The sequence below is a fragment of the Cynocephalus volans genome, chromosome 3, assembly GCF_027409185.1.
Source record: "Cynocephalus volans isolate mCynVol1 chromosome 3, mCynVol1.pri, whole genome shotgun sequence".
Lineage (NCBI taxonomy): Eukaryota > Metazoa > Chordata > Mammalia > Dermoptera > Cynocephalidae > Cynocephalus > Cynocephalus volans.
In genome coordinates, this window is record NC_084462.1 from 86,766,907 (window position 1) to 86,781,565 (window position 14,659).

Sequence of the window (14,659 nt, forward strand, 5' to 3'; positions counted from 1 at the left end):
TTGCTACCAGTGAGTCTGGCTTGAAGCTATATTTGTGGGTTAATAAATATTTTATACTTATTTGCTAATGCTGTGTTAAAGTGTCATAATGCTATCTTGCTTTATGAAGATGACATCACTGATCTTCAATCAGTGGGGCATGTACATTTAGTGGTTTTTCTGGAACTAAGGGAGAATTTGTGCTAAATTGGTCACATTTTTTCACCAAGTGAAAGATTGGCAATACTAACATCTCATGTCATCAGCAGAACACTTCTGATGTATTTAGCCTAACTCAAAGCTATGCATGTAAACAGAGATAGGCCTCTATCATAATCACAGTTACAAACACAAATTATATAATAAATGCCTTTCAGTGATTAAAAAAAAAAAAAAGCTTAAGTAAGAAAGCAAGACAACCCAATACGAAAGTGGTTAAAATCATTCTCTTTCTGTTTTTTTTTTTTTTTTTTGGCAGCTGGCAGGTATGGAGAACTGAACCCTGGACCTTGGTGTTACAAGGCCACACTCCAACCAACTGAGCTAACTGGCCAGACCTTAAAATCATTTTCCATCATTGTCACTCTCTCAGATCTGCACCAGTCCACTTGTCAAGTTGCCAGAGGTGCCCATGAGCAAATAAAACTACTATATATATCAAAAAATCCAAGATAAGCAAGTAGTGCTAAAAAAGAAAAACAATTAAATTATTAGTTGTGTGGTTAACGGAAATGAACAACCTTTGATAAAATGGTCCCAATAGGGAAGGAGGAGAGTTTTTGTGTGTTTTTAAACGGCCACTGGGGTGAAACTTCACCTCTTGTGGAAGTTTACCTTCGGTCACCTTCAACTCTCTTCTTACGAACTAGGCAAGAAAAAAAGAAACAAAGGGTTAAAAAGGCAAATTAGAGCAATATCTCTTAAATTCCAGACAAACAACTTAATCACACATAATTGCAATCCCACACATCTGAAGACACAGTTACCTTAAATTTCAATACTCAACCATGGCAGTAAATGGAAATGATAAGATAATTCAGTGTCTGGTGGAATTTACATTTAAATAAAGCTATGTCTGATAGTTGGGAACTTGGAGTGTTAGAATTTTCCCATTTCTATGAAGTAGAAGGTCCAGAATAGACACATGAAACAGTGAACTAAATATTTTCATGGTCATTTATCCACAGAACATCATCTTCTGTGCAACTCAAACACCAACTGGCTTTAACTAATTCCCCATGTTAACACAATCACAATCTTAATTCTGATCATGGCTTGAAGACCAGGAGGAGCTGCAAGCAGAAGTTTAAGTTTCCAAACCCCTTTTAAATAAAAATTTCTAAGTATCAATTTTCAAGAAAGGTGTGATTCAGATTGCAAGTGAACTCAGAGATTAAGATTTCCTTAAACTGGTACTTAACATCAAAGAAGCTGCTCAGACTGCCTGCTTCCTAGTTATCTGCAACCCTCTTCTCCCCCTTTCACCTGCAGTCTCCCCTTGTCGCTAGGAAGAGGGCTACTCGAACTTTCCTGGATTTGGCGAAACGGTGCCCTGGCTGTGATCCTGCCCCAACTCTCCACTTTAAATAGCCCAGCCTAGGGCAGGCTAGTTGGCTCAGTTGGTTAGAGCGTGGTTTGGGTAACAATGAGGTCAAGGGCTCAGATCCCCATATCAGCCAACTGCCTAAATAAATAAATAAAATAGCCCAGCCTGCTTCCGCCTAGGCTGCAAGAAATTAGACAAAGTGGTTGCACACAGTTGCTGCTCTTGGGCTAGGGATCGCCTCTCCATTCACTTCAAAACCCTAGTTTTGCTTATTTTTTGGTTTCTATGTCAGTCATGGACCCAATGTGCTTTTCCTAGGTGTCTCCTGACTGCTGCTGCCACCCTTCCCCAAAGCTCTCTATGCTGGGCTGCCTGTTGGCCTCAGCCTCTACATCCCACAGGTTAGCACTGCTGTATGCCTGGCCAGCCTCTTGACACCACACACTGCACCTTGGCTGGGCCCCGGGGTGTTGGCTAAGCATGCCTGGTCAGTGAACTGAACACTGACCTTTGTTTGCCCCTTCCCATTCTAATTCTTAACTTCTATCTTGTCCAGTATCTGAATCCTGAATACTTCCTCCCAGCCAGCCCTATACTTTATGGACAACTTGCCCAGTTCCCCTGTCCAAGGCCTTGCATTCTGTCCCTGAACTTCAAACTGGAGACTGGAGCCTGCTATATAGAGTAACTGCTTGCCAAATGGACTGTCTACTCCTAAATGTCCTTTTGCCATGCTGCTGCAGGTGGCTAGGATGTCACCAAACCAAGCCTTCCAATCTGTTCCATTCTTCTGTGCTGTGGTTGACCAGGACATGCCTCCCATCCTCATCCTAACAGAAGAAATGGCGTAGATCCTCAGCAAAAAGTGGCAATAGGAAAAATTAAAACTTCTGAGTTTAATCTTCATAATGTAGCTCCATTAGTTTATTTCACATGCAAAGTACCAAAGTATCAGACATACCATATTTAAACCTAAAGCACAGTCAGAAGTCAAACATAAGTAAACTAGAAATTTCTGGGTTCCTGTGTCCATTTTCTGGTGCAGAAACAACAACAGGGGGTGACTGCATGTAAGAAGCAAGCAAAGGAGAAGTAAACATACAAAAGAAATCAAGAAAAAATCAAAGGCTGTCTGGAAAATGCTACAACGGAAATTAAACACTGTGAGGACCACAAGAACTTCTATGACTGTGTAATAAAGTGCCCTTGATGAAGGACTGACACCAAAGGCCAGTGGAATGGTGTCAGTGAGATGTTGTATCTGAAGTGGAGAAATGAATGCTCATCACACTTTTCTAATTGCTAACAGCACATATCAGGGTGCATTACCCAGGTCATTATTCTTTGTGATGGCAGCTGCCACCCTTGTTCGTGGCCCCTGCTTGGTAAACTGGTATCCAAACTTGAGGATCCTTGAATTCTCCTCCAGCATCTGGGCAATTTCCATCTCTACGGCTGTTCCCAACTGCTGCCTCTGTTGCAGGTACAGACACACACACAGAATGACCAGGAAGGAAGAGGAAACAGTTACCTTCACAGGAAAGATATATGGCTACTTGTTGGACAAAAAGGCCAAGCAATTGAAAGGGACAGGGTCACTTGAGATGCTTTCTCCACACAATCACTTGAGTCCTGATCCTTGTCTAGAAGCAAAATCCAATAGATAGCTGAATCCACTGGCATTCTAAGTTGAAAAAACTAAGCAAGTCATTTATGAAGAAGACTTCAGAGATAAAGTTAGAGCAAAACTAGTATTTGGTGTTTCCAATTCACTCTAGTATTTGTGGTTTAAACAAAGGATGTTTTCTAATAGTGAAACTGTTTTATAGCAATCGATCCAATTACTGAATTTTCTATCCTGGGATCCAGATCCCCAAATAATGAAAGATCATCAATTGATGGGCCAGTCTCTCTCAGCACAGTTTCACCAGGAGATCCTGCAGAGGCTTTGCTGAGATTTGAACTAAGCACAGTCAGATGAATTACCAAACACTGAGATTCCTGGGCTACAGAAAAATTGCTTAATGTTGCTTAAATTGGTGGAGAGAGGTTTTTTGTTGAAGTTGAGACAGAATAATGAAAAAATAAAAAGCATTTTTTAAAAATGTGGATATGTAAATATAGAAATTTAAAATTAAATTTAAGAGGCTATATTTTTTCATAACATTAATTTAAAATAAAAAGTAGTCTTGTTTAGAAAAAAAGCTAACAAAAAGTATATAAAATATAAAAACCCCTTGCCTCCAACATTCTCATTAGAGAAGGCCAGTTTGGCATGTAGTGCATAGTCTTCTAAACATTTTCTGTGCATTCACATATCTACACAATCATTTGTATGTCTATGCTTTTCTCCACACAAATGGATTATACTAGCATATTGTTTTTTGTTGTTTTTTTTTTAAAGATGACCGGTAAGGGATCTCAACCCTTGGCTTGGTGCTGTCAGCACCAAGCTCAGCCAGTGAGCCAACCGGCCATCGCTATATAGGATCCGAACCCGGGGCCTTGGTGTTATCAGCACCGCACTCTACCGAGTGAGCCACGGGCCGGCCCTTATACTAGCATATTGTTCTGAAACAAGTTTTTATTTTTCATTTAACATTAAGGATATTTTTTCCTGTTGGTAAATATACATTTCCCTCATCCTTATAAAGATCTACATAGCATTCCATCATAGTGATGGGTCATAATTTACTTGGGCAGGTCCTAATGACTTAGGTTACATTGCTTTCCATTTCCACTATTCCTCACGATGCTGCATGAACCGCTCCCCCCGCCCCCCCATATATCCTGGGACATTTCTGAATGTGTGCCTAAAGGGGAAATTATATCTGGGTCCAAGGGTAAGCATGTTTGAAATTTTGATGTATTACTGACTGACCTTCAAAAGGAAACTACGTATACGCTAACAGCGTATGAGAGTTACTGTTTTCCCCACCCTAGCCAAATGAGATATTATCAATCTTTTAAATCTGTCAGCCCATTTAACTAAAATTTATGTCACCTGCATTTATTTATAATTGCTTTAATTTGCATTTCTCAATTATGAATAAGAAAAACTAATTTTCTTAAACATTTGTATTTTTTCGGAAACTAATAATCTATGTCTTTTGCCCATTTTTCTACCAGCTTATGGTTCCTGTTTTTTTTTTTTTTATTGATTTGTAAGTTTTTTATATATTAGGAAACTCGCCCTTTGGCAAATGTGCTGAAAACACTTTGCTCTGTTTGTCTTTCGACTTTCTTTTTGATTACCATAAAGACTTAACATTTTTTTCATATGTCATGTTTAGGAAGGCTGTCTATTCCTCCTCATTTCTTCCATTTGTTTTATAATTCTTATATTTTAATATTAATTCTTCATTTCATCTGGAATACATTTTAACATAGGAATGAAGATAGATACCCAACTTAATTTTGTTCCAAAATGCTAGCAAATTGTCCTATTGTCTTTACTCCATTCTTCCCTGATCTGATATACTGACACATCACTGCAGGACATTCAGGTGTACTCTGGTTTGTTTCTGAAAACTACTCTATTGCTTTGCCAACCTATTTTTGTGCCAGTACCATGCAATTTTGATTATGATATATTAAAAAGACATTCCTTTTTTAAAAATTTTAAAATAAAATATTTTATTGTATGTACATCATGCCTTAATAAAATTAATTTAAGAATTTTTTAAAAATTGAAATCTTCACTTTCTCATTGCCACTGTCCCCACCACTCCCTATTGTCTCTTCAATGCTGAAAGCAAATGTCACCTGCTAGCTGTTGTTTTACTTATAACAGAGGTTAGAGAAAAGTTAAACATTTTTTTAAAAAATTTTATTTTGTCGATATACAATGTGGTTGATTATTGTGGCCCATTACCAAAACCTCCTTCCCTCCTCCCTCCCACCCAACAATGTCCTTTCTGTTCACTTGTCGAATCAACTTCAAGGAACTGTAGTTGGTAAAGACATTCCTTTTAAATTTGGAAAATTTAAGTATGGAATAGACGAATGAGAAAAGTTTATGGAGGAACTTTTGTGTCTCAGGCAAGTTTTAAGGCTTAACTCTGCTCTTCTCTTTCTTGTCATCTAACAACCTGTCAAACGAGTCACTCCCCAAGAAATGAACACAATGTGATATTTCCAGTCAGACAATGACAATTATGGTTACCTACAGTGCAGAGATTATCATTCTAAGCAATGTGGGCCTATGGAAGGGAGAGGCAGCAAAAAAACTAAGAGATACTGACTGACAAGTTTCATGAGCAACTTTAGCTCTTGATACACTTTAGAACAGGGGACTGTATTAAGGATTGAGACCAGAGCTAAAGTTGGGGCTGCCACAGTTATGGCTTGTGCCCCTGGAGTGGAACAAAGTGATACATTTGAGTCTTGGACTTGGGTAACCTGCACTGTTAATGTTATGATCAGAACTTACCCCAACACCTATACTCCCAGGTGTCTGAGTCCCTCCTCTCTAAGCAGCTGGCTGTGTTCTCAGTAGTTTACATTTTGGTCAGCATCCTTACAGCTGCTTTATTTTGCAATAAAAGGCAAATCTGTATTTACTTCTCCTTCATTTGGGCATTTTTCTCTATTTCGCAGTGAATCTTACGTGACATTTTAGTAAAGTACTAAAATAGAAACACAACCTCCTCTTGTATAATGTTAATTGCATAAGCTGTTCATGTACTCTGGTAAAGAAAAATAGAAGTATGACTAATAGAATGATAGTTTTTATTTTTTGTTTGAAGGAGGAGGGGTATGCTGATAGCTATGTAAAGGACTTAGGAGCTGAAGAAAAATGTACTGGGGGAGGCATGTAAAGAAGGTGAAGAAGTAATGTAACATAGGGCATGTTTCTTTCTTAGCCTGGGTCTTTTTTTGTTTTGTTGTGTTTTGTGGTTTCTTGTGCTATATAAACCCAGGACAACAAATGGGCATCAAAAATTCTTATAATTTAGATGTATTTTCTTTTTATATTTTAAGTCACTAAATACAAAGGAAAACAACAAAAACAGAAGTCTAAGCATACATGTCTTCAGATAATCTTTTTTTTTTTTCAAGTGAACTCTTATCTACTCAAATTTCTTTAGCAGTTACCCATCTGTTTCTTTAATACGCATCACCATCACTGATTGTTCTTCTCACTGGGATACCTGATTAAATCATTACATATTCACCTGGAGCCCAGCTGCAGCAGCCCACCCCCGCCCAGGTTAGATTCTTAGCAGGCCTTCATTTTGGTGCAGGTTCCTGCTGCTGTGATGCTAAATTGGTCTCAGCTGTTGGTCCTGCTTGAGGAAAACTGTCTTATAGATTGTTTTATCATAAACCTTTCATTATACAGATGAAGAAACTGAAGTTACTTCTAACAGTCTGAATCAACAAACAAGATTCATATACAAGTTTTGACTCTGAAGTTCCTCGTTCTTCCAGTAAAGCAAACAATTGTTCCAGTTCCTCTAAAAATCTTAATCATCTTTCTTGTCATACACAAGAAAAGTCCTTTCAGATGCATAATGGAGGACTGAATTTGAAAAATTACATAAATCCATTCCTAGATGACTGAGAAGGAGTGATGAGGTTGATTTAAAGGGTATTTAAGAGAGCAAGTTCAGACTTCATATTTCAGGGTCTTCTTCATATGTATTATAAAAAGCTGCTCTATTCTAGGGCCGGCCCATGGCTCACTTGGGAGAGTGTGGCGCTACCACCACCAAGTCAAGGGTTAAGATCCCCTTACTGGTCATCTTTTGGGAAAAAAAAAAAAAAAAAAAAAAAGCTGCTCTGTTCTAAATTTTCAGGATTCTAGATCAATCACTAGATGAAGGGTTGCCAGATTTAGCAAATAAAAATACAGGACACCCAGTTAAATCTGACTTTCACATAAACAACAAATAACTTTTTACCATAAGGAAGTCCCGAATATTTCACAGGACATCCTTATACTAAAAATTGTTTATCTGAAAGTCAAATATAATTGTATTTTATCCGACAACCTTAACTAGGTGGTATCTTGCAAAGAACAAGGAACAAAGTGTCTGTGATGTTATTTCAGCTATGGGGTTTCACCATGGTCCTAACCAATACAAAAAGTTAAATGTACTTTGGAACAAGATATCCACTACTCTCTTACATCCCCTGGAAATATTTACTAAGAGCCCACTAAACTTCCTGATACTAGTCTATTCAACAAATACCCTAGGCTATCGCTTCTTTTCACTCACTTCATATTTCTCTCCAGCTTGTTTCCCTGCTCTTCCACTCCTGATGCCTCTTTCATAATTTGCTAGCAGCTGGACACACACCAGGACCCACAGCATCAAGCTTCCCCAGTGCGTGGGGCCACATATGGCACATCCCCCGCGGTGCTGCCCTCTGTATCTGGGAAAGTTGTTTTGGTGGCGTGTCCATTCTGGGAGGGTGAGAATGAAGAAGCTCCTGTCTCCTGGTGGAGTTTCCTTGCTCCCCTGGCAATGAGCCTCAGAAGGAGTCTAGGGTCAGATGGCCTGCACTGAAAAAGCCTGCTTGACAGGTTAGCAGATAGAGAGGAACTGTTGGGGTTTCCAGGCTTAGGCAATAGTCCTGGGTGAGATTCTGGGGCTTTGATAGGTCTTGGAAGGTTTGGACAAGGAAATATCTCAGACATGGTCCCCAGATATGCAAAGGGTAATTTGAACAGTTACTCTCCACATTGTCCCTCTTGTCCGCATTGTTACTCTGCCACCACCCCACAGGGAATGCTCACACCACAAGTCATGCTCTCTGCTCTTTCTGGTCCATTCCAGGGCTCTTTCTCCCCATGACATAGTGTCTAGACTCTCCTGATTTGCTGAATCCCCATGGCAGACACTTCCCTGTAGCCAAAGAAGCAGGGCACAGCATCATGGCTGATAGCTGAGTGTTGCTGGGCAGGAGCCAGGTGAGGCCAGCAGAGCAACTCTGAAGGCACTGCAGGCCAAGGCTGGGAAAAAGAGGTCTCCAAGGCACAGGAAGTGGTGGCTCTAGGGAAAAGCAGCTTGTTTGGGCTGTTGATGGGAACCCGAGAAATGCTGGGCAGAGTTGAGAGTGTGATCACACTGTGGGTGTGGACTGCTACCTTATGCCACACCATCTTCTAGAACCCTGGTTCCTTTCAATAGGTTCTCTGTGGCCAACACCAGACTGCAGGAGCCTGGGTCTGCTCTTTCACCTCTGGCAGCCTCCAGCCATGAGCAAGAAGTCTGAGTCTCTGGCCATGGCCCCCCTACTTTCTCCTTCCAGCCACAGTCCCAGTGAGAAGCAAAGCAAGCTAAAGGTAACAATGATGATGGCTGAAGAAAGCAGCTGTCACCACCTCTGCCTCCACCTCCTGGCTTTCTCTTCTAGTGCGTGACTAGCCTAGGGTTAGGGGGATAGCTGGCTCTTTATGTCTCAGGCTGCCCCAGAGTGCATTGCTTAATTAGTGACAAGCTCTTCTGCTCACCCTCTGTGGGCCAGAAGCTGTTGTAACTCACAGTAAAGCCAGAACATCACGAGTCACACACTGAACTTGGTCTTTTAAACTCACTCCTTGTGGCACTTCCCCCTGTCACTGTATACTCTGGGAGTTGGCTTTGCCTGCCCTTCCTTACCTGGTTGTCGATCTTGATCTCTGTCAAGGTGTCATTTTCTTTTAGTGCCTCTACCAGGGCCAGGATCCCGCTTCCAGTGATAAAATTGGATTCTATGTTTAGACTTTTTAAGGTCTTGTTTACTTTCAGCATATCTGCAAAAGCCTTATTATGCAAAAAGAAATAACCGTTAGGTTTTATAAAGACTGATTTACTGAACCCCTAATTATTCTCAAATTAAACAGACATTTTTTACAGCACTTAAAGACAACCTTCATTAAATCATGCTTTCACCTCCAAGTAACAAAGACAATAACTTCATACTGCAGTAAAAGTAATTTAGTTCAGCAGTCCAAACTTATACATTTCACACACCTGCAAAAATTTTTCTAAAAGACACTGAAATATGATTACCAACTTATTAAAAGGACATTTATAAAAAAAAAAAAAAAAACAAAACCCACTACCATCTGTTATCATTGCCAATTTTTTTTTTTTTAGAAAAGATATTTTAACATTAGGAAAAAAATAGAAAGGACATAATTTCAGAATTATCTTCTTTCCCTTTTACTAGGAATGGATAAAAATTTACCATTGACTAGCATTTGGGCACTACTGCTTTACTTATATTATCTCAGATCTATAAATCAGAATTCCTTCAAGATAACTTAGGAACAAAACAACCACTCAGAACAGCAAACCCATGGAGACTCCCAGTTTGAGACAGCACACTATACACAGACACCTGCCTGCTCCCCTTTACTCCCAAAGTTTCCCATCACCATCAAGAAAAGATAATTTTTAAGAGACTGGAACTCTCACAGTGCAAACCTAAACAGACCAATAATGAGTAATGAGATTGAAGTAATAATAAAAAGTCTTCCAACAAAGAAAATCTCAGGACCAGATGGCTTCACTGCCAAATTCTACCAAACATTTAAAGAAGAACTAATACCAATTCTTCCCAAACTCTTTCAAAAAATTCAAGAGGAAGTAACACTTCCAAACTCATTCTACAAAGCCTGCATTACCCTCATACCAAAACCAGAAAAAGACACAACAAAAAAAGAAAACTACATATCAATACCTCTGATGAACACAGACTCGAAGATCCTCAACAAAGTACTAGCAAACAGAATCCAGCAATGCATTAAAAAGATCATATACTATGGTCAAGAGAGATTCATCCCAGGGATGCAGGGATGGTTCAACACATGAAAATCTATAAACATGATACATCACATCAAGAGAATGAAGGAAAAAAACCGCATGAACATTTCAATAGATGCAGAGAAAGCATTTGATAAAATCTAACACTGCTTCATGATAAAAACACTCAACAAATTAGATATAGAAGAAATGTACCTCAACACAATAAAGGCCATATAAACAAACCCACAGCTTACATCACAGTTAATGGACAAAAATTGGAGGCTTTTCCTCTAAGATCTGGAACTGGACAAGGATTCCTACTTTCTCTACTCTTATGTAACATATTACTGGAAGTTTTAGCCCCTGCAAAAAGGCAAGAGAAAGCAAAGTGCATTCAAATTGGAAATGAGAAAGTCAAACTATCCATATTTGCAGATGACATTGATCCTATACATAGAAATCCCTAAAGACTCCACCACAATATTACTAGAACTAATAAATTCAGTATAGTGGCAGGATACAAAATCAACACACAAAAATCAATAGTCTTCCTATATGACAAAAACAAAATAGCTGAAGAAGAAATCAAGAAAGTAATCTCATTCACAACAGCTACCAAAAAATTTAAATACCTAGGAGTAAACTTAACAGAGGAGGAAAAAGACCTCTACAATGAAAACTATAAAACATTGGTGAAAAAAATTGAAGAGGACACAAATGAATAGAAAGATATCCCATGTTAATGGGTTGGAAGAATTATCATCATCAGAATGTCCATATTACCCAAAGCAATCAATGCAATCCCTATCAAAATACCAATGACATTCTTCATAGAAATAGAAATAACGATCTTAAAATTTTTATGGAACTACAAAAGACCCTATATAGCTAAAGCAATCTTGAACAAACAGAAAAAAGTTTTAGGCATCACACTCCCTGACTTCAAAATATACTACAAAGCTATAGTAACCCAAACAGCATGGTACTGCCATAAAAACAGACAAATTGACCAATGGAATAGAATAGAAAGCCCTAAAATAAACCCACACATTTACAGCCAACTGATTTTTGACAAAGGTGCCAAAAAAATACAACGGGGAAAAGAAAGCCTCTTCAACAAATGGTGCTGGGAAAACTGGATATCCACATGCACAAGATTGAAACTAGACCTACCCTATCTCTCATCATATACAAAAATCAACTCAAAATGAATCGAAGACCTAAATTTAAGACCTAAAACTATGAAACTACTAGAAGAAAACATAGGGGAAATGCTATGTGAAATGGGAGTAGGCAGTGCTTTTTTGAGTGAGACTAAAAAGGTACAGGCAACTAAAGCAAAAATAGACAAATGGGACTACCTTAAATTACAAAGCTTCTCCACAGAAAGGGACACTATCAACAAAGTGAAGAGGCAACTTACAGAATGGGAGAAAGTGTTTGCAAACTACACATCAGACAAGGGACTAATATCCAGAATATATAAGGAACTTAACTCAACAGCAATAAATAAATAAATTTTAAAAAAGCCAGTTACCTACCTCCAAAGGAACAAGAATGAGACCAGCATTAATCATTAGATTGTAAGACCCATGAGAACAGAGATTTATGTTACATAGTCATAAAACCGTAAATGCCACTAATATGTTTTTAATTTTTAAAATTCAGCTATACAAAACATAGAATATAATCACATAAAATGTATAAAGCCCAAACAGTGAAAATGATGGAATACCTACAATTTGGAGGTAGAAGAGGAAGGAGGGATGGAAAACAGAGTAAGTATAGAACTCCCCTCACCTTTTATAATAGACAATCAAAAATTATCTAAGATGACAAATCAAAAAAATATAAAATTCTGTACATTAGTGGTTTTCCACCTTGGCTGCACATTAGAATGATGGGAGCTTTAAAAGACATACCAATGCGTGGGCCCCACCTAAGATGAATAAATCTTTGAGGCTGGGGCATGGCCATCTGCATTATTGGAAAGCTCTCCAGGTGAATAATGTACAGCCCGGACTGACAACTACTTTAATTAAAGTCATAAAGACAACAACTAGAAGAATGAAAAACAAACTGCTAGCAGTGATTGCTTCTGGGGAGCAGAATGAGGAAGTTCTAAACTATTTTAATTATTTTTATGGCAGAAAAGACAGGAAGAAGGAAGAGGAGGTGGAATCCAACATGGGACCAGAACAGGGTTTCTAAACCTTGGCATGACTGACATTTGGGGCTGGAGAATTCTTTGTTGGGAGAGGTTGTCCTGTGTACTGTAAGATGTGTAGGAGTATCCTGGCCTCTAAGACCCACTAAATGCCAGTAGCACTCCTTCCAGTCACGACAACCAAAAATATCTCCAGGCACTGCCCAATGTCCCCTGGAGGACAAAACGGCCCTGGGTTGAGAACCACTGGACTAGAAGAATAATTCTGTGTATTAGGCAGTTGTTTGAACTGCAAAGAAGCTCAAGGATTTGGACTGACATTATGGTACATCACGTAAATTAAAGAGCATTTATTCAGTGCAAGCCCTTTAAAATCAAATTTACACATTTTAATCAGAACACCAGAAAGGAACGCATCATGCCTTTCCTTAAGGATGCTCCAAGCTTTAGGATTTACCTTCACTATTAGAATAACAAAATGTCACAGCAATTAGGCCTTTACAAAAAAGTTGCAGAACCTCCTGGCAAATAGCCAGGATCTTTCCAATTTCTTTTTAACTTGAGAAAACACTTTTCTTATATTGAACAAAACAGCGGAGACCTAGCCAACGTAACCCTGGGCTGTAAGCCCAAGTTCATTTCTGTTCAGCAAATATTTGAGCATCTATTACATGTGCTGGTGATAACAACATTAGTAAAACAAAGGCTAGATTTCTGAAATGTTATACAAATAATTGGAGTAGGAATACATTTTAATCTTATTTTTTTTAAAAAAGATGACCGGTAAGGGGATCTTAACCCTTGACTTGGTGGTGTCAGCACCACACTCTCCCAACTGAGCCAACTGGCCATCCCTATATAGGGATCCGAACCTGCAGCCCTGGAGCTATCGGCACCACATTCTCCCAAGCGAGCCACGGGCCGGCCTGGAATACTTTTTTAAAGAGAAGGTTTTGCTTTCTGCAGTTTACAGGATTGTATGGGAATGCAGTTTTCTACACTGTCCAAAAAGTAGCCACGAGAAACATGTGGCTATTGAGCCCTTCAAAAATGGGTAGTCAGAATTGAGATGTGCTGTAAGTGTAAAATACACTGAATTTCAAAGATGTAGTATGAAAAAAATAATGTAAAATACCTCATTACATTTTCAAATCACATTTTGAAACGATATTTTGGATATATTGGTTTAAATAAAATGTTATTAAAATTTCACGTATTTCTTTTATTTATGTATTTATTTATTTATTGGTGGCTGGTTGGTACAGGAATCAGAACCCTTGACCTTGGTGTTATAACACTGCACTCTAACCAACTGAGCTAACTGGACAGCTCCCCTTTTTTTTAGTGTGGCTACTAGAAAATTTAAAATTATACATGTGGCTTACATTTGTGGCTCACATTTTATTTTTATTGGACAGTGCTATCCTAAACTCTTGATTTTTAAGTGGCATCATTGTTAATAATAAATTTTTTTTTAATTAACAAATTATGGCCTTTTCAATGGCATTCAGTGGGGGCAAGTTCCATTAATTTTCCACTGCTTCAGAGGTAGTTGTATGGAAGTGCTTGGGGCATGGCGAATTCGCTCAATCTCTCTGAGCTTTAGCTGCCTCATCTGTAAAATGAGGATAATGCATCTCTCATACACATAGCTTGTCTACATTCACAGCAATCCCAGAAGGGCCTTGTTGAATCTGTTTTTAAACCTTAAATAGAAAAGTCTCTTGAAGCTCTTTGCTTTAGTGACTCATTTTTAATTCAACAGTGGGTAACAGCCGTAATCACAGTTTGAAGACCCCTGTGGGGTAATCAACCAATTTTCAACTTATAGAAAGATTCTTTCCTGACCACAGCATAGCTGGGAAGGGAATCATCTGGAGGCAGCCAGGAGTGGGCTGAATCATATGAAGCCATCTAGGCATAAGGCTGAAAGAGGCTGTTCTCTTTACATCTAAGGACAGTGATTATTTCTTGTAATTGTGTTATCTGCTTCTGGGTGACTATGAATTCACTTTATCCTACCAGCAACTTCAATTATCTCTGAGGAAACTAAGGTCCACCAGGGAAGTTACTGCAGATGTCACGTAACAGGTTACTGGCAACACCAGGACACAGACCCAGGTCTTCTCTGCCAGGTCTAAGGAAAGCTCTTCTTGACACACCACACTGCCTCAGAGGTGGAACTGTTATACTTTGATAAATCTGAGAAGTGTTTCAAGTGTGCAC

At 38.8% G+C, this 14,659-nt stretch overlaps 1 protein-coding gene across 2 annotated transcripts in view; it reads right to left on the reverse strand.

Annotated features, from left to right (window-relative positions):
- Window positions 1–706: 706 nt before the first annotated feature.
- The window catches only part of TMOD2 (tropomodulin 2), a 42,542-nt gene continuing 28,589 nt past the window's right edge, over window positions 707–14,659 (reverse strand). For both annotated transcript variants that reach the window (XM_063091194.1, XM_063091193.1), the window contains 3 exons: window positions 9,136–9,279; window positions 2,855–2,999; window positions 707–844 (listed from right to left, as the gene is read on the reverse strand). In XM_063091194.1, coding sequence (XP_062947264.1) covers window positions 810–844; window positions 2,855–2,999; window positions 9,136–9,279 — 324 coding nt within the window. In that variant the 3' untranslated portion in view covers window positions 707–809. The remainder of the gene's footprint in view (window positions 845–2,854; window positions 3,000–9,135; window positions 9,280–14,659) is intronic.